The sequence below is a fragment of the Mobula birostris genome, chromosome 20 (assembly GCF_030028105.1).
Source record: "Mobula birostris isolate sMobBir1 chromosome 20, sMobBir1.hap1, whole genome shotgun sequence".
Taxonomy (NCBI): domain Eukaryota; kingdom Metazoa; phylum Chordata; class Chondrichthyes; order Myliobatiformes; family Myliobatidae; genus Mobula; species Mobula birostris.
The window spans coordinates 59,027,274-59,051,497 of NC_092389.1; the positions used below are offsets into that span (position 1 = coordinate 59,027,274).

The following is a 24,224-nucleotide window of genomic DNA, read 5'->3' on the forward strand; positions in this document are numbered from 1 at the left end:
GCTGCTACAGAGAAACCATTCCTTCAGCAGTGAACATTACAAAAAAAACATTACATAGCAGTGAACCCTTACAGCGCGTTACACTCTCCCCCACCCAAATTTAGTCATGTCCTCATGAGGTTGAGATAGTTCGCCAAACCTTCCTACAAACACAAAGTCCAATCCAGATGCAAAGTCAGTGACGTAGCTCGCCACAACAGCAGAGATCACGCACTGTTCCCCAGGCGCTACATAGGTCAACCTATCCGGTGGTCTGCTAATTCTCTGAGAGGTCCGTACACCCTCACCTAACTCTTCAGACTCAGACGCTGCTGGTGATACTTCGTGTCTGCTTGCCGAGTCCTCCGCCACCCCCACCCCCGCAACCCGGAGCCCTCTGTCCCGTGTCCAGGCTCCGCTTTCTCTCCTTCAATGACCTGCTGTAAACCAGGCTGCCCACAGCTCCCCCACGCCCTCCACCTCACCTGACTCAGTGGGAAAAGGGCCAGGGCTTTCTTCCTCAATCAATGGGGAGTTAGCGAAAGGCAGCATGTACCTCACATCCAATGCGATGAGGTGGAGGATAAATGCGTGGCTGAGGGATTGGAGCAGGGGGCAGGGATTCAAGTTTTTGGATCATTGGGACCTCTTTTGGCGCAGGCGTGACCTGTACAAAAAGGACGGGTTACACTTGAATCCTAGGGGGACCAATATCCTGGCAGGGAGATTAGCAGGGGCGACTGAGGTGACTTTAAACTAGAATGGTTGGGGGGTGGGAATCAAATTAAAGAGGCTAGGCTTCAGGAGGTTAGTTCACAACAGGGGGATGGGAACCAGTGCAGAGAGACAGAGGGGTGTAAAGTGAGGGTAGAAGCAAAAAGAAGTAAGGAGAAAAGTAAAAGTGGCAGGCCGACAAATCCAGGGCAAGCATTAAAAAGGGCCACTTTTCAACATAATTGTATAAGGGCTAAGAGAGTTGTAAAAAAGTGCCTGAAGGCTTTGTGTGTCAATGCAAGGAGCATTCGTAATAAAGTGGATGAATTGAAAGTGCAGATTGTTATTCATGATTATGATATAGTTGGGATCACAGAGACATGGCTCCAGGGTGACCAAGGATGGGAGCTCAACGTTCAGGGATATTCAATATTCAGGAGGGATAGACATGAAGGAAGGGGAGGTGGGGTGGCGTTGCTGGTTAAAGGAGAGATTAACGCAATAGAAAGGAAGGACATAAGCCGGGAAGATGTGGAATCGATATGGGTAGAGCTGCGTAACACTAAGGGGCAGAAAACGTTGGTGGGAGTTGTGTACAGGCCACCTAACAGTAGTAGTGAGGTCGGAGATGGTATTAAACAGGAAATTAGAAATGTGTGCAATAAAGGAACAGCAGTTATAATGGGTGACTTCAATCTACATGTAGGTTGGGTGAACCAAATTGGTAAAGGTGCTGAGGAAGAGGATTTCTTGGAATGTATGCGGGATTGTTTTTTGAACCAACATGTCGAGGAACCAATTAGAGAGCAGGCTATTCTGGACTGGGTTTTGAGCAATGAGGAAGGGTTAATTAGCAATCTTGTCGTGAGAGGCCCCTTGGGTAAGAGTGACCATAATATGGTGGAATTCTTCATTAAGATGGAGAGTGACATAGTTAATTCAGAAACAGAGGTTCTGAACTTAAAGAGGGGTAACTTTGAAGGTATGAGACGTGAATTAGCTAAGATAGACTGGCAAATGACACTTAAAGGGTTGACGGTGGATATGCAATGGCAAGCATTTAAAGGTTGCATGGATGAACTGCAACAAATGTTCATCCCAGTTTGGCAAAAGAATAAATCAAGGAAGGTAGTGCACCCGTGGCTGACAAGAGAAATTAGGGATAGTATCAATTCCAAAGAAGAAGCATACAAATTAGCCAGAGAAAGTGGCTCACCTCAGGACTGGGAGAAATTCAGAGTTCAGCAGAGGAGGACAAAGGGCTTAATTAGGAAGGAGAAAAAAGATTATGAGAGAAAACTGGCAGGCAACATAAAAACTGACTGTAAAAGCTTTTATAGATATGTAAAAAGGAAAAGACTGGTAAAGACAAATGTAGGTCCCCTGCAGACAGAAACAGGTGAATTGATTATGGGGAGCAAGGACATGGCAGACCAATTGAATAATTACTTTGGTTCTGACTTCACTAAGGAGGACATAAATAATCTTCCAGAAATAGTAGGGGACAGAGGGTCCAGTGAGATGGAGGAACTGAGCGAAATACATGTTAGTAGGGAAGTGGTGTTAGGTAAATTGAAGGGATTGAAGGCAGATAAATCCCCAGGGCCAGATGGTCTGCATCCCAGGGTGCTTAAGGAAGTAGCCCAAGAAATAGTGGATGCATTAGTGATAATTTTTCAAAGCTCGTTAGATTCTGGACTAGTTCCTGAGGATTGGAGGGTGGCTAATGTAACTCCACTTTTTAAAAAAGGAGGGAGAGAGAAACTGGGGAATTATAGACCGGTTAGCCTAACATCGGTGGTGGGGAAACTGCTGGAGTCAGTTATCAAGGATGTGATAACAGCACATTTGGAAAGTGGTGAAATGATCGGACAAAGTCAGCATGGATTTGTGAAAGGAAAATCATGTCTGACGAATCTCATAGAATTTTTTGAGGATGTAACTAGTAGAGTGGGTAGTGGAGAACCAGTGGATGTGGTATATTTGGATTTTCAGAAGGCTTTTGACAAGGTCCCACACAGGAGATTAGTGTGCAAACTTAAGGCACACGGTATTGGGGGTAAGGTATTGGTGTGGGTGGAGACTTGGTTAGCAGACAGGAAGCAAAGAGTGGGAATAAACGGGACCTTTTCAGAATGGCAGGCGGTGACTAGCGGGGTACCGCAAGGCTCAGTGCTGGGACCCCAGTTGTTTACAATATATATTAATGACTTGGGTGAGGGAATTAAATGCAGCATCTCCAAGTTTGCGGATGACACAAAGCTGGGTGGCAGTGTTAGCTGTGAGGAGGATGCTAAGAGGATGCAGGGTGACTTGGATAGGTTGGGTGAGTGGGCAAATTCATGGCAGATGCAATTTAATGTGGATAAATGTGAAGTTATCCTCTTTGGTGGCAAAAATAGGAAAACAGATTATTATCTGAATGGTGGCCAATTAGGAAAAGGGGAGGTGCAACGAGACCTGGGTGTCATTATACACCAGTCATTGAAAGTGGGCATGCAGGTACAGCAGGCGGTGAAAAAGGCGAATGGTATGCTGGCATTTATAGCGAGAGGATTTGAGTACAGGAGCAGGGAGGTACTACTGCAGTTGTACAAGGCCTTGGTGAGACCGCACCTGGAGTATTGTGTGCAGTTTTGGTCCCCTAATCTGAGGAAAGACATCCTTGCCATAGAGGGAGTACAGAGAAGGTTCACCAGATTGATTCCTGGGATGGCAGGACTTTCATATGAAGAAAGAATGGATGAACTGGGCTTGTACTCGTTGGAATTTAGAAGATTGAGGGGGGATCTGATTGAAACGTATAAGATCCTAAAGGGATTGGACAGGCTGGATGCAGGAAGATTGTTCCCGATGTTGGGGAAGTCCAGAACGAGGGGTCACAGTTTGAGGATAGAGGGGAAGCCTTTTAGGACTGAGATTAGGAAAAACTTCTTCACACAGAGAGTGGTGAATCTGTGGAATTCTCTGCCACAGGAAACAGTTGAGGCCAGTTCATTGGCTATATTTAAGAGGGAGTTAGATATGGCCCTTGTGGCTACGGGGGTCAGGGGGTATGGAGGGAAGGCTGGGGCAGTGTTCTGAGTTGGATGATCAGCCATGATCATAATAAATGGCGGTGCAGGCTCGAAGGGCCGAATGGCCTACTCCTGCACCTATTTTCTATGTTTCTATGTTTGTATAAATGCATGGCTGAGAAGCTGGTGCAGATGACAGGGCTGCAGGTTCTTCGATAACTGGGATCTCTTCTGAGGGAATGACATGTTCAAAAGTGACCGGTTGCACCTGCAGCCGAGCGGGACCAATATTATCACGGGCAGGTTTGTTAGAGCTGTTGCGGAGGGTGTAAACTAACTTGGCAGGGCGGGGTGGGAATCGGAGTGAAAAGACTCAGATTAAGATGGGTGGTAAACAAGTGAAAACAGCGTGCAGTCAGACTGTCAGGAAGGACAGGCAGGTGTTGGGACTTAGATGCAGCCAACAAAGCATTAGGGATGCAAAATCAGAAAGGATACAGTACTCAAGCTGTTGTATCTAAATGCACGTAGTATAGGAAATAAGGTGGATGATCTTGTTGTTGCAATATTACAGATTGCCACGCATGATGTTGTGGCCATCACTGAATGGTGGCTGAAGGACGGTTATAGTTGGGAGCAGAATGTCCCAGTTTACACGTTATATTGGAAGGTTGGCAGAGGGGGTGATGTGGCTCTACCGGTAAAGAATGACAACAAATCAGTGGAAAGATGTGACATAGAGTCAGAAGATGTTGAATCATTGTGGGTTGATTTAAAAAACTGCAAGGGTAACTGGACATTGATGGCAGTTATATACAGGTCTCCCAACAAAGCAAAAATTAGTGGGAAAATAGACGATTGGAACAGTTTTAAAAACCTACCGAGAGCAATTAAAAAATCATTAGAAGGGAAAAGATGAAATCTGAAACAAACTAGCAAATGATAACAAAGTGGATAGTAACAGTTTCCTCAAGTATGTTAAAAATAAAAGAGAAATGACAGTGGATATAGGACCGCAAGAAAGTGAGGCAGGAGAAATAATAACAGGGGACAAGGAGATGGCTGATGAACTAAATGAGTATTTTGCATCAGTTTTCACTGTGGAAGACACTAGATGTTGTAATGTGTGAAGGAAGAGAAGTGGGTGCAGTTACTGTTTCAAGAGAAAGGTGCTCAAAAAGCTGAAAGACCTAAAGGTACGCAAGTCCCCCAGACCAGGGGAACTACAGGACCCAAGGGTTCTGAAAGAGGTAGCATCAGAGATTGTTGTGGAATTAGAAATGATCTTTCAAAAATCAATGGACTCTGGCATGGTGCCAGAGGACTGGAAAATTGCAAATGTTACTCCACTCTTTAAGACAGGAGGAAGGCAGCAGAAAGGAAATTATAGACCAGTTAGCCTGGCCTCAGTGGTTGGGAAGATGTTAGAGTCAATGGTTAAGGATGAGCTGACGGAGAACTTGGTGACACAGGACAAGATAGTACAAAGTCAGAGTGGTTTCCTCGAGGGAAAATCTTATCTGACGAAACTGTTGGAATTCTTTGAGGAGATTACAAGTAGGATAGATAAAGGGGATGCAGTGGATGTTGTGTATTGGGACTTTCAGAAGGTCTTTGACAAGGTGCCACACATGAGACTGCTTACCAAGTTAAGAGCTTATGGTATAACAGTAAAGTTACTAATATGGTTGGAACATTGGCTGATTGGTAGGAGGCAGCAAGCGGGAATAAAAAACATCATTTTCTGGTTGGTTGCCAGTGACTGGTGGTGTTCTGCAGGGGTCGGTGTTGGGACCACTTCTTTTTATTCTGTATATTAATAATTTAGATGATGGAACAGATGGCTTTGTTTCCAAGTTTGCTGATGACCCGAAGATTGGTGGAGGGGCTGGTACTGTTGAGGAATCAGGTAGGATGCAGAAGGACTTAGGCAGATTAGAAGAATGGGCAAGAAAGTGGCAAATTAAATACAATGTTGTAAAATACCTGGTCAGGCACTTTGGCAGTAGAAATAAACGTGTGGAATATTTTCTAAATGGGGAGAAAATCCAGGAATCTGAGATGTACATGGACTTGGGAGTCCTTGTGCAGAACACCCTGAAGGTTAACTTGCAGGTTGAGTTGGTTCGGTGTTGAGAAAGGCAAATGCCATGTTAGCATTCATTTCAAGGGGTCTAGAATACAAGAGCAGGGATGTGATGCTGAGGATTTATAAAGCACTGGTGAGGCCTCACCTTGAGTATTGAGGCCTCCCAAGTCTATGTTTTGGCCCCCTGATCTGAGAAGGGATATGCTAGCATTGGAAAGGGTTCAGAGGAGGTTCACAAGGATGATTTCAGGAATGAAAGGTTTATCATACGAGGAATGTTTGATGGCTCTGCGTCTGTACTTGCTGGAATTCAGAAGGATGAGGGGGGTGGATCTCATTCAAACCTTCTGAATGTTGAAAGGCCTAGACAGAGTAGATATAGAAAGGATGTTTCCCATGCTGGGAGAGTCCAGGACAAGAGGGCACAACCTCAGAATAGAGAGGCGCCCTTTCAAAACAGAGATGCAGAGAAATTTCTTCAGCCAAAGGGTGGTGAATTTGTGGAATTTGTTGCCACATGAAGCTGTGGTGCCAGGTCGTTGGGTGTATTTAATGCAGAGATTTACAGCTTCTTGTTTGGACATGACAGCAAAGGTTACGGGGAGAAGGCCGGGATCTGGGGGTTGAGAAGGAGATTTTAAAATAAAGGATCAGCCATGATTGAATGGTGGAGCAGACTCGATGGGCCAGATGGCCTAATCCTGCTCTTATGTCTTATGGTTCTTATAGTCTTATGGACTATTTTCTAAATGGAGAGAAAATTCAAAAACTGAGATGCAAAGGGATTTGGGAGTCCCTGTGCAGGACTCCCTGAAGGTTAATTTGCAGGAGGCTGTGGTGAGGAAGGCATATGTGATGTCACCATTCATTTGAAGAGGACAAGACTATAAATGCAAAGATGTAATGCTGAGTCTTTATAAAGCACTGGTGAGGCCTCACTTGGAGTACTGAGAGCAGTTTTGTGTCCCTTATCTTGGAAAGGGAGAGCTGAAAGTGGAAAGGGTTCAAATGCTGTTCATGAAAATGATTCCAGGATTAAATGGCTTGTTATATGAAAATCGTTCGATGGCTCTGGGCCTGAATTCACTGGAATTCAGAAGACTGAAGGGTACCCTAAATGAAACCTATTGAATACTGAAGGACCGTGATGGAGTGAATGTGGAGAAGGTGTTTCCTCCGGTGGGTTGTCTAAGACCAGAGGACACAGCCTCTAAATAGAGGGGTGTCCTTTCGGAACGGAGATGAGGAGGAATTTCTGTAGCAGAGAGAACTGAGTCTGTGGAAATCCTTGCCCCAGGCAGCTTGGGAGACCAAGTCATTATGCATATTGAAGACAGAGGTTGATTGATTTTTGATTGGTCAGGGCATAACGGGATACGGGGTGGAGGGTGCGGCAGAAGATACTGTAGCTGCAGACAGGAAAATTGGATCAGCCGTGATGAAATGGTTAAGCAGACATTATAGGGAAAATGGTCTCACGGTCTAATACAAGAATAAAAAGCGCCTCTGAAGTTATGTGGGGTCCTGTTGAGGGCCAACATGGAACACTGTGCACAGGTCTGGTCTCCTTCCCAGAGACAGTCTATGGGATAAATGGAATGAAGAATTTTCCCAGATTCATTTCAGGGTTGTGGTTGTGACCTCAGGGAGATTACACTGACTGGGCCTGTCTCAAAACTAGAGAAATAAGAGGTAGTCTGACTGAGACAGACACAGTTTCACAGGGTTTTGACAGGGTGCGGAGTAATTTCCTCACCCAGATTGTGGGAATATTTGGAATTTTCTTCACAAGGTTTTTAAATTCAAAAGGCCAAATTTAGGAGCTCTGCGATGCTGGGGACGTTGCAGGAAAGTGGCGCTGAGGTCAAAGATCGGGTGTATTCTGAGGAAAGGGTAGGACAGGCGCAACGGGCCGAATGGCCACGCCTGCTCCTGTTTCTTATTTTCTAAAGCACGAGTTTACCTTTGTGCCTTGTTCTCCCTTGGCCTTCAGCCATTCGGATTGCACAGGGGAGCGGTGAGAGCTCCGGAGATCCATCGGCAGCCGCTGCGGGGTCCCAGCAGCAGGGGGCGAGTCCAGACAATAGGCCCCGTTCCTCGGCGGGGAAAGGCCGGGCGCCCTCCGTGTAGCTGAAACATCTCACGGAATCTCCGCCAGTCACTTCAGCTCTGCCTTCGAAAGGATTCAGGACCCGCCGGTGTTGCAGCCGAAACCCGAGGCGCAGCTCCCAGTCTCCGGCCTCACTCGGTCCCGGTTCCGGACTCCGGCCCGCTTCCAGCGCTCAGCGTCCCGCCCATTGACACCCCTCAGCCAATGAGAGCATCTTTCTCCTAGAAGCGATCGCTGATTGGCTGAGAGTTTGTCTGAGGACGGGCTGCTGCCGGGAGACGGAGATGTCAGTCACAGTTTGTTCTCTGAATCAAAGCAAGTTCTCCGAGGCTCAAAGTTCAAAGTAAATTTTATCATCAGAGTTTAGATAAATCACCACATACAATCCTGAGAAGCATTTTCCTGCGGACTTACTTAGAAAAAGTAGAGAATAGTAACCATAACAGAAGCAGACAGTGAAAGATCAACCAGAGTGCTGAATGTAACAAACGGTACAAATGCAAATATGGAGAAATAGCGATAAATAACAAGAGATGAAATAACCGCAGCGGCTGCCGATGGATCTCTGGAACTGTCACCGCTCCCCTGTGCAATCCGACAGGCTGAAAGCCAAGGGAGAACAAGGCGCAAAGGTAAATACGTGCTTCAGAGAATGAGAAACAGGAGCAGGCGTGGCGATTCGGTCCATTGCGCTGTTCTGCCCCTCGCTCAGAACATGGCTGATCTTTGACCTCAGCGCCACTGTCCTTCAACGTTCCGAACATCGCTGAGCCCCTAAATATGCCATTTGAATTTAGAAACCCTGTGGAGAAAGTTCCAAATATTCACCGCGCTCTGGAAGGGGAAATTTCTCCTCATCTCAGTCATTCCGAGGTGACCACGGATTTTGAGCCTGTGATCCCTGATTCCACTGCCTAGCCAGGAGAAACGTTATTCCTGCCCCTACCCTGTAAATACCCTGTGAGACTGTGTCTGTCGCAGTCAGGAAGCTACTCCATGTGAACCTTGTGATAATGAAGTTGGTTACAGTTCTTTCAGACCAGCAGCTTTGACCACAAGGACATCAGGCAGTGGTCAGTACGGAATGTCCTGCAGTTACTGCGGGAGAAGGACTGGATGGACACAGTGGAATGGTTCCCTGAGCAGACAGTCCAGACTATCTGGCAGAATGTCTCATCACCAGATCTCACCAACAGGCACCAAGACCTTACCTGTCCGGCGGCGAGAGGGGCCTCCCAGTCTGATCCTTGCTGCATGCCCGGAGATCACTCCCACAGCGCGCTGCCCCGAGATTACTGCAGTGGAGACGAGACGGTCACTCAGCTCTTTGCGGACTGTGGGCTGGTGAAGATGTGTGGAGAAAGATGCGAGGGCCTGTGCCACAGCAGCTGTGTGACAGAAGGGTCACTGATCTTCGGGCTGTTCCCTGGACGCACAGGAAAACGGACAGCAAGTGCTGCTGGAAGATCATCAACTCGGTGAAAGACGCCAGGAAATTGTTGGTCTGTCATCATATCGAGATGTCCGGAGAGCAGGGGTTCCCACCCTGGGGTCCAAGGTTAATGGAATTGGTCTTTGGCATAAAAGAGTTGGGGAATCCCTGTCGTGGAGGAATGCTGCCGACTGGCACATTCCAGGCTGCAGGGACACCATTGAAACTATAGAGATCCTCTAGTACTGGACCGGGAGGGGCCGGGTCGGCTGAGGAAGCCTCTCAGTTATTGTAGGAGTGAAACATCCCGGGGGGCTGGGGGCACATGCGCGACAACAGTCCTATCGGTTTTACCGAATGTAAAACACTAAACACGGCATAGACGACAAATGTAAATTCTTTGGGGAAAGGCATTGCACGTTTTATCATGCTGAATATTTTATATAAAGCTTACTTTAATACAAAGAAGTATCAGCATCTGATCTGTGTGCAGAGTGAGGGAGACTGGGCCTCTGTTGGAGACGGGGCGGACATGGGTTCAGTCACGAAGTTTTTCCACACGAAGGGCTGTTGAAATCAGGACCTCGCCGAAAACAAATATCATTTTCCACCTTGTGACGTAGAATGTCCAGCGCTGTGCTTTTTCCTGCAGCCACAGGTCGGTCATCACCACTGCACAGCACAATATTCTCTCCACATCCCCACTCTCCTGGCATGAGCTAATTTAATAGTTATTGTCACTGTTCACAAATCCACCGTTTTACGCTCCACTCTAACTCTCTTTAGACCTGGAGAAAGCTTTAGAAAAAACGAGCTGCTGGAGGAACTCAACGGGTCATGCAGCATCTGTGGAGGGAAATGGACAATCGATATTTCGGGCTGAGACAGCCCAGGTGAAGGATCTCGACCCGGAAAGTCGATTGTACATTTCTCTCCATAGATCCTGCCTGACCCGCTCAGTTCCTCCAGCATCATGTTTCTCACCAGAGATTCCAGCATCTGCAGTCTCTCATGTCTTTAGAACTCCCCCCTGAGCCCTGCCTCAGACTGAACCAGGCTCTTCTCTCCGGCTTAATTTCTGTTCAGCTTCTTTTTCAGCCCATCACGCCCACTGGGGCACAGGCCGCCAGCAGCAGCCCTTTTGATTTAGAAAACTTGTGGAGAATACTCCAAATATTCACTGCACTGTGGGTGGGGAAATTTCTCCTCATCCTCGATCCGAGGATGATCACACGACTTCAATCGTCTTCCAGGTGAAGGTCCTCCGGATCGCAGTGATGGGGCCTTTGGAGATTCAGCTGACATTTTTGTCGCACGAGGTTTTTACGAGATGGGGTTGCTATCCGTATAGCCAACCCTTCTCCGCTCGTAGCCGGGCTTAGACAGTCCATGACCGCGTTTTTTTATCTGTTGCCTGTTTAATGTGTTTTTGATCCACACTAAACATAGAATTGGCCAGAATTTCCACTGAACACATCCAGCAAAACCATGTTCACCCATGAGTCTGCAGCGCGTGTAGTGGACAATCGCGGTACTGCAGGGGATCGGCAGCTCCCCGAAAGCGGAAGCGTTCTGAATCAGGAAGTGCCGGGAGTTAACATGGCTTCGAAAGCACCGGCCGAGAGTTTAACCGAGGAGGTAATTTGTCCCATCTGTCTGGATTTCTTCACCGATCCGGTTACACTGCAGTGTGGACACAACTTCTGTCGTTCTTGTATCACACGGTGTTGGGAAAGGGAGGAGAGAAACTCCTGTCCGGAATGTAGAGAGGAGATTGCTGACCGCACCCTCAGGGTCAATCGGGCCTTAGCAAATCTGGCTGAAAAAGTTCGAAATCTAAACCTGAATCCGAAAGGGAAGGAAAGTAAACTTCACTGCGAGGAACATGAGGAAGAACTGAAGCTGTTTTGCGAAACGGACAAGTCGCTGATCTGTGTGATCTGTGCAGTGGCGGAGGAACACAGAGAGCACCGCTTCAAACCGATTAAAGAAGCTGTTAAAATCTGTATGGTAAAAACTAACGTTAATGTAATACTTAACACATTTCCTTTCTCCTATATGCCATCACACGAGCCTCCATAACCACCACATCATTCTCTGCAACTTCCGCCGTCTCCAACGAGATTCCTGCATCTATCCGTCCCACAGCCCATCCCACACCCCACAACTCTCCGCTCTCTGTAGGAATCGCTCCCCGGACTGTATCGCCCTTATCCACTCGCTCCTCCCCACTGATCTTCCTCCTGGCCCTGACACCTGGAAGCGGGACAAGTGCTACACCTGACTCCTAACCTCCTCACTCGTTACCATTCGGGACCCCAAACAGCCCCAGCTCCTCCCGTTTCTTCCATGGTCGATTGTCCTCTCGTATCAGATTCCTTCTTCAGCTCTTTGCCTCTTCCACATGTCCCCTCTCAGCTTCTCACTTCATCACCCTCCCCCACGTTCCCCCTCACGTTGTCTCACCCGTCACCTGTCAGCTGGTTCTCATCCCCAACCGTTTTACTCTGGCTTCTGCCCCATTCTTTCCCAGTCTTAATGAAGGGTCTCATCCCGAAACGTCGAGTGTTTATTTCCCCTGCATAGATGCTGCCTGACTCACTGAGTTCCTCCGGCATTTTGTGTGTGATGATCGGGTTTGATCACCTGTTTCTTATGATCCATCTTTGTTTTGATTTCCTTCTCTCTCTGACTTCCAGGATCAGCTTAAATCTTCATTGGACTCTCTCACAAAAATGAAATCAGACTTCCAGCAAAAGGAGCAGCAACAGAACGAGAAGATTTCCGGAGTTCGGGTGAGGCTTCCTGAGTGGAATTTCTGATATTACTGTATAGTTTTGCTCCCTTTAATGCAGAATAGCCGAGTATCGCAGCTCCAGTGACCTGGGTTCGATCCTGACCTCTGGTGCTGTCCGTGTGGAGTTTGCATGTTCTCCCTGTGACCACGACAGTTTCAGACACATTCCACGGACATGCTGCATGAATAGTTAAATACAATTAACCCTGTGAAGGTGGGGGAGGGTGTATGTGAATCGGGTGGGAGTTAATGGGTCAATGGGTAGAATAGGTTTCAGGAAAATGTAAGTGAATGGGGTTGATGGGAATGTTTCAGAGCTAGCATGGACATTAATGGACCGAATGGTCTCCTTAATGTCATAAGGAAATACACATAGCAATACAGTAAATTCATCTTCACCTTTCATTCGACAGGAACAGTCACACAGCCTTCAGTCCCACGTCACATCCCAGTTTGCTGAACTGCGCCAGATTATCACTGAGAAAGAGCAGAGTTTACTCAGGGATCTCAAGGAAGAAGAGAAGAGGATTCTCAATCTAATGGAGAAAAATCTTCGTGAGATTCAAGAGCATATAAGGTCAATTCAGGAGGAAATCACTGGGTTAAAGGAACAGATGGATCAAAAAGACAGTGTGATATTTCTCAAGGTGAGGGATTTTATTTCAGTTTGTTTCTGTCAAAGGCCACTAAATGAACAGTGGTATATTTGAAATAAACACAGCACAGTGGCCAATTCTAACAAGCCAATTGCTGCTGTTGGCGACGTCACACAGATTGTTATGATTGTATGACGAGCCCTCCAATCACATGAATAACGACCTTCCAAAATGTCGAAAATATGTATTCAGTCCTTTATCTGCAAGATACAATCATGAAGCGATGAAACATCAGCGTAATTAATCATAAATTAATCAGCCATGGAACAGTCAACAAACGATACGATATTGGTCCGTCCTCAGCTCGAAACTGCCCAGAACAAAGCACAAATACGTAACTTATGCCCTTCACTATTACCAGGCCCCCACATACGTGACTAGTTACTATAACAATCACGTAACACAGAAAACAATGCAGACAGGGCTATCAAAGACAGAAGACAGATGTGTCGCTCCTGCACACAGCATTAATAAATGGCAGTAAACTGTTTTTCACTGGACAATTGATGCATCTATTCAGGGTTGTTGTTGTCCCAAAACTGGACTTCCACAACTTCTGTACATCCAGCACAGAATGCAAACTTCTCTGAAATAATTTATTCTGATCATAACACAGAGCTGCTGATTGTGTCCTTACTTATCACGTTAAATATCCTCTAAATCTCCCATTAGCACCCAGTTCCAGTCACAGGCTGTGAGTGTGTTTGGTGCGGTGGGTGTAAGGGTCTCTCTGTCAATCCGTGAAAACATAGAATGTGACCCACACATCAGACTTATCCTCTATATCCGGTTTTCATCAGGTTAGGGAAGCTTTCAATGTTTCTTTAATATTTAACATAAGTTTCACATTAGTGACGTAGAAATATAAACATTGAAAACCTACAGCACAATACAGGCCCTTCAGTCCAACATGTCCTTACTTTAGGAATTACCTAGGGTTTACCCATAGCCCTCTATCTTTCTGAGCTCCATGTGCCTATCCAAGAGTCTCTTAAAAGACCCCATCGTATTGGCATCCAGTACCGTTGTCGGCAGCCCATTCCACACATTCAGCACTCTCTACGTAAAAATATTACCCCTGACATCTCCTCTGTACATACTTCCAAGCACCTTAAAACTGTGTCCTCTCGTGCTAGCCATTTCAGCCCTGGGAAAAAGCCTCTGACTCCGATCAAGGCCTCTCATCATCTTATACAGCTCTATCAGGTCACCTCTCATTCTCCGTCGCTCCAAGGAGAAAAGGCCGAGTTCACTCAACCTATTCTCATAAGGCATGCTCCCCAATCCAGGCAACATCTTTGTAAATCTCCTCTGCACCCCTTCTATGGTTTCCACATCCTTCCAGTCGTGAGGCGACCAGAACTGAGCACAGCACTCCAAGTGGGGTCTGAACAGGCTCTTACATAGCTGTGAGATTACCTCTCGGCTCCTAAACTCAGTCCCGCGGTTGATGAAGGCCAATGCACCGAATCCCTTCTTAACCACAGAGTCAACTTGTGTAGCAGATTTGAGTGTCCTATGGACTTGGACCCCAGGATCCCTCTGATCCTCCACACTGCCAAGAGTTTTACCATTAATACCAAAGTCTGCCATCATATTTCACCATTATCTGGTTTGAACTCCAAACTGCCACTTCTCAGCCCAGATTTGCATCCTATCACTGTCACGCTGTAAACTCTGACAGACCTCCACACTATCCACAACACCCCCAAGCTTTGTGTCATCAGCAAATTTACTAACCCAACCCTCCATTTCCTCATCTAGGTCATTTATAAAAATCACAAAGAGAAGGGGTCCCAGAACAGATTTCTGAGGCACACCACTGGTCACCGACCTCCATGCAGAATATGACGTGTCCACAACCACTCTTTGCCTTCTGTGGGCAAGCCAATTCTGGTTGCACAAATCAATGTCCGCTGGGATCCCTTGCTGAAATCCATTTACACTACATCTACTGTTCTACCTTCATCAATATGTTTTGTCACATCCTCAAAAAATTCAATCAGGGTCGTAAGGCACGAACTGCCTTTGACAAATCCTGCCTCTCAGGATCTTCTCCATCAAATTACCAACCACTGAAGTTGACTCACTGGTCTATAATTTTCTGGGCTATCTCTACTACCTTTCTTGAATAAGGGAACAGCATCTGTAACCCTCCAATCCTCCGGAACGTCTGCCGTCCCCATTGATGATGCAAAGATCATCGCCAGAGGCTCAGCAATCTTCTCCCTCACCTCCCACAGTGGCCTGGGGTACATCTCATCCGGTCTCCATCATAATAGGCCATTCGGTCCATCATCCTCTAACAATTTCCCTGTTTCAGAATTCTCTTCTCACACCCAGCAACAGTGCCCTGAACTCCATGGTCCCTCACGTGTTTATCCAGTTTTTTTTTAGATGATGAAGACACGTAGTCCTCTTTCATTTTCATTTAGTAATGCATGCATTAAGAAATGATACAATACAGTTTTCCCATTACATTCAATCTCTGCTGTTCCGCTTCAACCACTCCAATGGCAGCGAGTTCCTCTTCACTAAATTTCTTCTGGGATTTATTAAAATCCATCTGAACTTCATCTTCCACAATCCTTCCCATAAATAGAGGTACATCCCTCACCCCTGCACACAATTAAATCCATCATTGATCTTAAATTCCTACATCTTATCACCCTAATGTCTATCCAGATGAAAATACACAACCTGTCCTGTCTTCTCTGTAAGTTTCATCCTCTTAATAATGGTCTGACATTCAGGAACTTTCCCTGTAATTTAACCAGTGGTTCTGTATTGGTTGTGTTTGTGAGTTACTGTGGGAGTGGGAATTTTCAACACCTTGTCATGACTTGGATGAAATTCATGATGTGGGCCGTAAGTCCAAGTCTAATCAGATTTATGTTTGATTTATTTCAGGAGGAAGCTCGTCGGAACAGGAGGTAGGACATACTCTTTATTGAAAATCGGTATAGTTCAAACTAGCAGTTTATAACAAGTAGTTTAATATTTACAGGATTAATGACGATGTCCAGGAATTGTCAGTGACAGATGAGGCCCAACCGTTTGAAAAATTCCATCACCCCTATTTGTTAAACACAGTGCTGAGAGAAACACTTGATGCCGTTAATCGAGGTAAAACTTACAAAGATTCATTTCTCCTTGTTTAATTAAGTTCCAATTTGAAGTGAGAATCGTCTGTAATTTGGTTGTAGGGGGTAGGGTTGGGAACGAGTGAAGCGACAGGACTGATAGTAAAAATGCAAAGATATCATGCAGTCAGACTGTCAGATAGGGCGGACAGGTACAAGGACAAAATTGCAGCCAGCAGGGTGAGTATCAGTGCATCAGGGATGCAGAATAAAATGGGTAGCAGATACACTACACAAAGTGTTATATCTCAATGCATGGAGTATGAGAAATAAGGTGAATGATCTTGTTGCACTATTACAGATTGTCAGGTATGGTGTTGTAGCCATCACTGAATCGTGGCTGAAGGATGGTTGTAGTTGGGAGCTGAATGTCCAAGGTTACACAATGTATCGGTGGTATAGGAAGGGAGGGTGATGGGGTGGCATGGCTCTCCTGGTAAATCGGTAGAAAGATGTGACATAGGATTGGAAGATATTGAATCCTTGTGGATTGAGTGAAGGAACAGCAAAAGTAAAAATGACACTGATGACAGTCACATACAGGATCCCAACAGTAGCTGGATGTGGACCACCGATTACAACTGGAAATAGAAAAGGCTGATGAAAAGGACAATGTTATAATAGTCATGGGAGATTTCAACTTGCAGGACAATTGGGAAAATCCGGTTGGTAATGGATCTCAAGAGAGTGAATTTGTTGAATGCTGTGTGATGTTTTATCGAGCAGTTTGTCATTGAGCCTACTCGGGGAACAGCTCTGCTGGATTGGGTGTTATGTATTGAACCAGAGGTGATTAGGTAAAAGAACCCTTAGGACAGAATGCTCACAAGATGACTGAGTTCAACCTGAAATTTGATCAGCAGAAAGTAATGTTTGACGTTGTAGTAATCAGAGGATAAAATAAATACAGTGGTCTTAGAAAGGAGTTGGCCAAAGTATATTTGTCAGAAATGGTGTCAGTTTCTGGTAAAATGAGGAAGGTGAAGGATAGACGTATTCCAAAAATCAATAAATACTCAAATGGCAAAATGGCTGACAAGTGAAGACAAGCTAATGTAAATGCAAAAGAGTGGGCACACAACAAAGTAAAAATTAATAGGAGCCAGAGAATTGGGAAGCTTTTAAATACCTACAGAGAGGAACTGAAAGAATGATTGAAAGGAGAAAAATGAAATATTAAATTGAATTGAACTGACTGTTACTTGCATTCTTCATATGAACGAGCAGTAAAATTCTTTACGTTATGTCTCCGTCTCAATGTGCCATTTACAGTATCCGTGCTGGGTTGAGCGTCGAGCTAGCAACGCGGCCTCATAAGAATAAGAAAGCCTGCTTAAAAAACGCCATCATGACAGCATCCCGATGACTCCACTCGGAGTTAAGGGCTTTCTTCTTCTTCTCTTCCTGATAAACTACATGTAGAACATGCTTGTCAATATAACGTAGAAATACAGTTACCTCAGCATGAGGTAAGCAGGCTGATGGCCTGGTGGAAGAAATTGTCCCTGGACTCTGTTGGGGTTTTTACACTACGGTACATTCCCCAGACGGTAGCAACCAGCACAGTTTGTGGTTGGGGTGACTCCGGTCTCCAATGATCCTTCGGGCCCTTTTTACACACCTGTCTTTATAAAACAAGTGAGCAAACAATATCATATTGTTTTTCAAGTATTGTAAAAAATAAAATAGAGATGAGAGTGGATATAGGACTGCTAGAAAATAAGGTCGAAGATATAATAACGAGGCACAAAGAGATGGCAGATGAACTAAATGAGTATTTTGCATCAGTCTTCACTGTGCAAGACAGTAGCACTGTGTCAGATGTTGAAGAGTGCGAGGGAAGAGAAGTGAGTGCAGTTACTGTTACAAGGGAGAAGGTGCTCATAAAGGTTCATAATTCACTCAGACCAGATGAACTGCACCCTAGTGTTCTGAAAGAGGTAGCGGTAGACATTGTGGAGGTATTTGAAATGATCTTTCAAAAATCATTGGACTCTGGTATGGTGCCAGAGGACTGGAAAACTGTAAATGTCACTCAACTCTATAAGTAAGGAGGAACGCAACAGAAAGGAAATTATAGACCAGTTAGCCTCACCTCTGTGGTTGGGAAGACGTTAGTGTCAATTGTTAAGTATGAGGTTATGGAATACTAGGTGACACTGGACAAGATAGGGCAAGTCAGCATGGCTTCCTTTAGGGAATATTTTGCCTGGCAAACCTGTTGGAATTCTTTGAGGAGATTACACGTAGGGTAGATAAAGGGGTTGTAGTGCATGTTGTATATTTGGACTTTCAGAAGCCTTTGACAAGGTTGAACACATGAGGCTGCTTACCAAGTTAAGAGCCCACGGTGTTCCAGAAATCTTATTGGTATGGTTAGAGCATTGGCTGGTTGGTAGGATATACAATGCTGGAAAATTCATGGTCATGTACTTTGGTAGTAGACATAATATGCAGATTATTTTAAATGGGGAGAAAGTCCAAAAATCTGAGATGGAAATGGACCTGGGAGTCCTTCTGCAGAACACCCTAAAGGTTAACTTGCAGGTAGAGTCATTTGTGGGAAAGGTAAATCCATTGTTTCAGTTCATGGGGTTTGGAATACAAGAGTAGGGATGTGATGCTGAGGATTTATAAGGCACTGGTGAGGTCTCACCTTGAGTATTGTGAACAGTTTTGGGCTCCTCATCTAAGAAAAGTTGTGCTGGTATCGTTGAGTGTTCAGCAAAGGTTCACAAGGATGATTCTGGGAATGAAAGGGTTATCAGACTTGAAACATTTGATAGCCCAGTGCCTGTACTCGCTGGAATTTAGAAAGATGAGGGGGGAATCTCATTTTAACCTTTTGAATGTTGAAAGGCCAAGACAGAGAAGATGTGGAAAAGATGTTTCCCATGGTGGGGGAGTCTAGGACAAGAGGGCACAGCCTCACGATAAAGGCGTGTCTATTTAGAAACAGAGTTTGAACACAGTATCAACCGTTGTGGGGAGATGGCCGGAGAGTGGGGCTGAGGAGGAGAGAAAAAGGATCAGCCATGATTGAATGGTGGGGCAGACTCGATGGGCCAAATGGCCTAATTCTGCTCCTATATCTTATGGTCTTATGCTTATCAAACCACTACATTGAAGCATTGTGAGAATGAGCCCAGACACACCAACAAGCATTGACATTTTTCAGATTTCATTTCGGGAGAAGCACACACAGCATAACCGGCCTGGCAAAACTCCCCCACACACATACACAAGAGGATTTGGCAGATTGTAGTCAGAGTCTCAGCAATGTACGTTGTTATTTCCCTCAGTAACCTGGAAACTATTCTCTTCAGACACGGTAATTTACTTATTTAAAAAACTGACATATGTCACACATTGTCAGCACACACCAGACATGTGGTGACACACTGTGACATACAAATATTTCAATGTGCACACTCTCCCTCAATGTGTACACACAAACACACTGATATTTACCACAATCAACACTCAAACACACACACATAATATCAGAGTGTGACACACGGTCAAAGAGACAGGCACAAATTCCCATTTAGGAATGAAATCTGTGCTCCTTACCCAGTCTTTCTGAGGCACTGAGCTGCCCTCTGACGTGATGTCACATCAACAGTTCACAGACAGACTCCGGGGTGAGATTGCTCAGGATGATGATCTGGGAGGGTTTGATGGATGTTTAACCAACGGCCCACTTCATCCATCTGCAAGACTAAGATGTCTTCCTGAGCATGTCCCGTTTGTGTGTGTTTGCCCATATCCCTCTAACCATTTCCCATCTATGTACCTGTCCAAGTTTTTTTTACGCAGAGAGTGGTGAGTGCGCGGAATGGGCTGCCGGCAGTGGTGGTGCAGGCGGAAACGACAGGGTCTTTTGAGAGACTCTTGAATGGCTACATGGAGCTAAGAAAAATAGAGGGCCATGGGTAAAGCCTAGGTAGTTCTAAGGTAGGGACATGTTCAGCACAGCGTTGTGGGCCGAAGGGCCTGTATTGTGCTGTAGGTTTTCTATGTTTCTATTTTTCCTCATATTCGGGGAAGCGGAAATGCAGACAATACCCCCAGTGTGGTCTGTAATCGACATCAAAGACCTTGCTTAAGTTCCTGTGGACAGTGTCGAATAGACTGATGAATACAGGACTGAAGGTGTTATATTTGAATGCTCCAGTATACGGAATAAGGTTGATGATGTTGTAGCACAGGTAGAGATTGGCAGGTATAACGTTGTTGACGTCACTGAGTTGTGGCTGAAAGGAGATGCTGGTTGAAGCCCAACATCCAAGGATACACCTTGTGTTCAAAGGACAGGCAGGTAGGCAGAGGGGATGGGGAGGCTCTGTTGGTATAAATTGAAATGAAATCCTTAGAGAGAGGTGGCATAAGATTGGAAGATGTTGAGTCATTGTGGGTAGAGTTAAACAACTGCAAGGGTAAAAAGACCCTGATGGTAATTATATACAGACCTCTACATAGTAGCCAGGGTCGAAATGGGATACAAATCACACCAGGAGATGGAAAAAGGGCATGGTGAAGGTCGGAATGGGGGGATTCAACAGCATGTAGATTGGGAAAATCATGTTGTGCTGCATTCCAGGAGAGGAAATTTGTAGAATGCCCCCAAGATGGCTTTTTAGAACAGATTGTGGTTGAGCCCGATGGGAGAAAGGCAATTCTGGAGTGGGATTTTTATAATGAACCAGATATGATCTGGGAGCTTAAGGTAAAAGAATTGTTAGGAAGCAGTGATCGTAAAATGATAGAATTCACGCCAGATTTTGACAGGGTGATAAAGTCAGATGTATCATGAGATGGAAAGGGAGATGAGTCAGAGAGGAGTAAAGTTAGTTGCAGAGGCTTGAGGGAGTTGCTGGGCAAAGTAGATTGGAAGGGGACACAAGCAGTGATAATTGCAGAACAACAAAGACTGGAGTTGACAGTTTGGGATGAAACCCTGCATCAGAACCCGTGTTATTTAAGGGTCCCTGCAAATACTTCCCCTGTCCTAATGAGGGGCTGCGGGTGATGGGGTTGTGGGAAAGGGGACAAATGGATCCTCATCTCCATCTTTGTCCCCCTCCAGCTACTCGTTACGTCTATGCACACAGTTTGCCCACAGGCTTTGCATCCCTCCCTCACCTGGCTCTGGTTCAATCTGCCATTCATCTCTCCCCTACTGGTTCCTGTTATCACTCCCTTTACTGTCTCGAACCTTCACACTCCCCACTCACAAATGAATGTTAACATTGAATGAAGGGCCTGTTCTTGTGCTGTACTGTTCTATGTTCTCTGTTCCCTGTTCCCTGTTCAGAAGAATGAGACGAGATCTCAGGGAAGCACAAAATTCTTTCAGGAGTCAACTGGCAGCAAGGATGCAGCCAGGATGTTTCCCTGTCTGAGGAGTCAAGGGTCAGGGGTCACTGTCTGTTTGGAATTCTCAGCACCCGTCGGGGGAAGGGGTTTGGGGGTTCTTATCCATTCAGTTCACAGAGCCATCGCCGTACAGCATTGAAATGTGCCCTTCGACCCATCACCTCTGTGCTGACCTATTTACCCATCTACATTCATCGCATTGGCCAGCATTAGGTCAGTCTCCTTCTGTGCCTTGCCTATTGAAGTGTCTGTCCAAGTGTCTCTTAAACACAGAGGACTGGAGGCCTGTGACCTGCAGAGGTCGGTGCTGGGGCCGCGGTTGTTTGTCAATCATATTAATGATTTGGATGATAATGTAGGTGACATAATTAGTAGGTTTATGGGTGACACTAAAATTCATGGTACAGTGGACAGGGAAGAGAGTTAAAGCAACACTCACAACATACTGGAGGAACTCAGCAGGTCGGGCAGCATCCGTGGAAAAGATCGGTTCACGTTTCAGGCCGAAACCTTTCGTCAGGATGTAGAGGGAAGGGGCAGAGGCCCAATAAAGAAGGCGGGGGGGGGGCGGGTGGGAAGCAGAAGGCTGGTAGGCTCCAGGTGAAAAATCAGTAACGGAAAAGATAAAGTGGAAGGGGAAGAGGGTTATCTCTGTTTACAGGGGGCCCTTGGTCAACTGTAGAGATGGGTACAGGGAGAATGTTTTAAAATAGATCTTGGCAGGTACGTGGATAAGAAAGGTGAAAGGAATAATGGACAAATGGGACTAGCTCATTAAAGGAAGCTGCTCGGCACGAACAAGTTGGGCCGAAGAAACTCTGTGACCTCCTGATAATCCAGTCACCCAGCCCCTGCCCATCTTAATCCATCCCTATCCCGCTCTAGTTTCTGCTGTTTATCTCCCCTATGTATTTCCGTTCTTGAGGGAAGATGTCGACCTGAAATGTAGACTGTCCATCTCTCTCCACACATGCTGCCTGACCCGTTCGGTTCCTCCAGCATTTTGTATCTGTTTGATCGGGAAATCTCTGCTCTCCGTCCAGCGGAAACCCTTGGGGAGACATTAGTTGTCCACCCGCTTTCGTCTTTCAAACCTCGGGAAAGGTTCCTGTCGGCCATCCGACCGCGCCTGAGGCCTAGCGGCCTTTCCACTGGTCCCCAGGGCCGCGCTGCCCGAGTCTCCCCCCGATCCCCGGGGCCGCGCTGCCCGAGTCTCCCCCCGATCCCCGGGGCCGCGCTGCCCGAGTCTCCCTCCGGTCCCTGGGGCCGCGCTGCCCGAGTCTCCCCCCGATCCCCGGGGCCGCGCTGCCCGAGTCTCCCCCCGATCCCCGGGGCCGCGCTGCCCGAGTCTCCCCCCGATCCCCGGGGCCGCGCTGCCCGAGTCTCCCCCCGATCCCCGGGGACTCTCTAATTCTCTGCTTCTCCCCCCAGTCCCTGTCACCCTGGATGTGGAAACGGCGAATCCGTGGCTCGAGGTGTCTGAGGATCGGAAGAGTGTGAGATGGACCGGGACCCGGAGGGATCTCCCTGACACCCGGAAGAGATTCACAAACTGGGAATGTGTGCTGGGATCGGAGGGATTCACATCGGGGAGACATTACTGGGAGGTGGAGGTGACGGGGAATCGGTTCTGGTGTCTGGGAGTCGCCGCAGAGTCTGTGGAGAGGAAGACACGGGTCGGACTGAGACCGGAGACCGGATTCTGGGTCATCGGGCGGGTTGGTGACGTGTTACATCGGGATTTTGACGTGTTCGATGACGAGCCCCGTCTCCCTGCCGGTCCCATCCCCGGGAGGGTGGGAGTTTATCTCAGTTACCAGTCCGGGACAGTTTCATTTTACAACGCGGAGACCAAGTCTCATCTCCACACCTTCACTGGGAATAAATTCACGGGGAAACTTTATCCTCTCTTCTGGCCTCGGAATGTAAACCAGTGGCTGACAATCTGCTCCGGTTCCGCTCCGGGTCTGTAATCGGGTCGGGTCCTGGGACCAGCGTCAGGAGTAAAGTCCCTGTAAATATAAATGTGCGGAGAGTGAAATAAACACGAGATGAGAATTATCGATCCGTTAATTTTAACTCGTTCACCACATCCGACAACGGAACAGAAACACCGCAGATTCAGCAGCAGCCGCGGGGCGGCGGGTCCTGAGCTCCCCCGGGTCCTAAAGTCCACCTGCACTGAGACAGGTTAAATGGGACAAGTGGGGGCGGTGCTGACTGGGGGAGGGGGGTCAGGGTGAATCTTGGTCAGACCATAACACACAGGAGCAGAATTAGACCGTTCAGCCCATCGACTCCGCCCCGCCATTCCATCATGGCTGATCCCGGATCCCACTCAACCCCATACACCTGCCTTCTCTCCATGTATTTTGATGGCCTGATCGATCAGGAAATGATCAACTTCCGCCTTAAATATACCCACAGCCTTGACTTCCACCGCAGTCTGTGATAGAGTATTCCACAGGGTCACTACTCTCTGGCTAAAAATATTCCTCCTGACCTCTGTTCACAAGGTCCCCTCAATGTTGAGACTGTGTCCTCTAGTCTGGGTATCCCCACCACATGAAACAACCTCTCCACATCCACTCTATCTAGTCCGTTCAACCCTCGGTAGGTTTCAATGAGACTCCCCTTTCCTCTCTGAGATATGGGACCCAAAACGTTGATTAAACTCCAAGTACAGCCTAACTTGTGTCTTATAAATGCTCAGCATTATTTCCTTGCTTAAATATTCTATTCCCCTTCAGAGAAAAGCCAGCATTGCATTTCCCTTCTTTATCACAGACTCAAAATGTGAAATAACCTTCTGGGACTCTTGCAGGAGAACTCCTAAGTCCCTGGCACCTGTGAATTTTCTGTCTAGTTAAATAATACTGAGTAATATTATTCCTTGGATCAAAATGCA

At 46.5% G+C, this 24,224-nt stretch overlaps 1 protein-coding gene and 1 pseudogene across 1 annotated transcript; one reads left to right on the forward strand and one right to left on the reverse strand.

Moving 5' to 3' along the window:
* The window catches only part of LOC140185006 (uncharacterized), a 686,808-nt pseudogene that overhangs the window by 600,635 nt on the left and 61,949 nt on the right, over positions 1–24,224 (reverse strand).
* On the forward strand, positions 10,814–23,391 carry LOC140185283 (zinc-binding protein A33-like). The gene is made up of 6 exons (XM_072238670.1): positions 10,814–11,351; positions 12,041–12,136; positions 12,552–12,785; positions 15,705–15,727; positions 15,802–15,920; positions 22,748–23,391. Exons 1-6 carry the CDS (start codon positions 10,830–10,832, stop codon positions 23,287–23,289), a joined length of 1,536 nt encoding a protein of 511 aa, XP_072094771.1. The 5' UTR covers positions 10,814–10,829; the 3' UTR covers positions 23,290–23,391.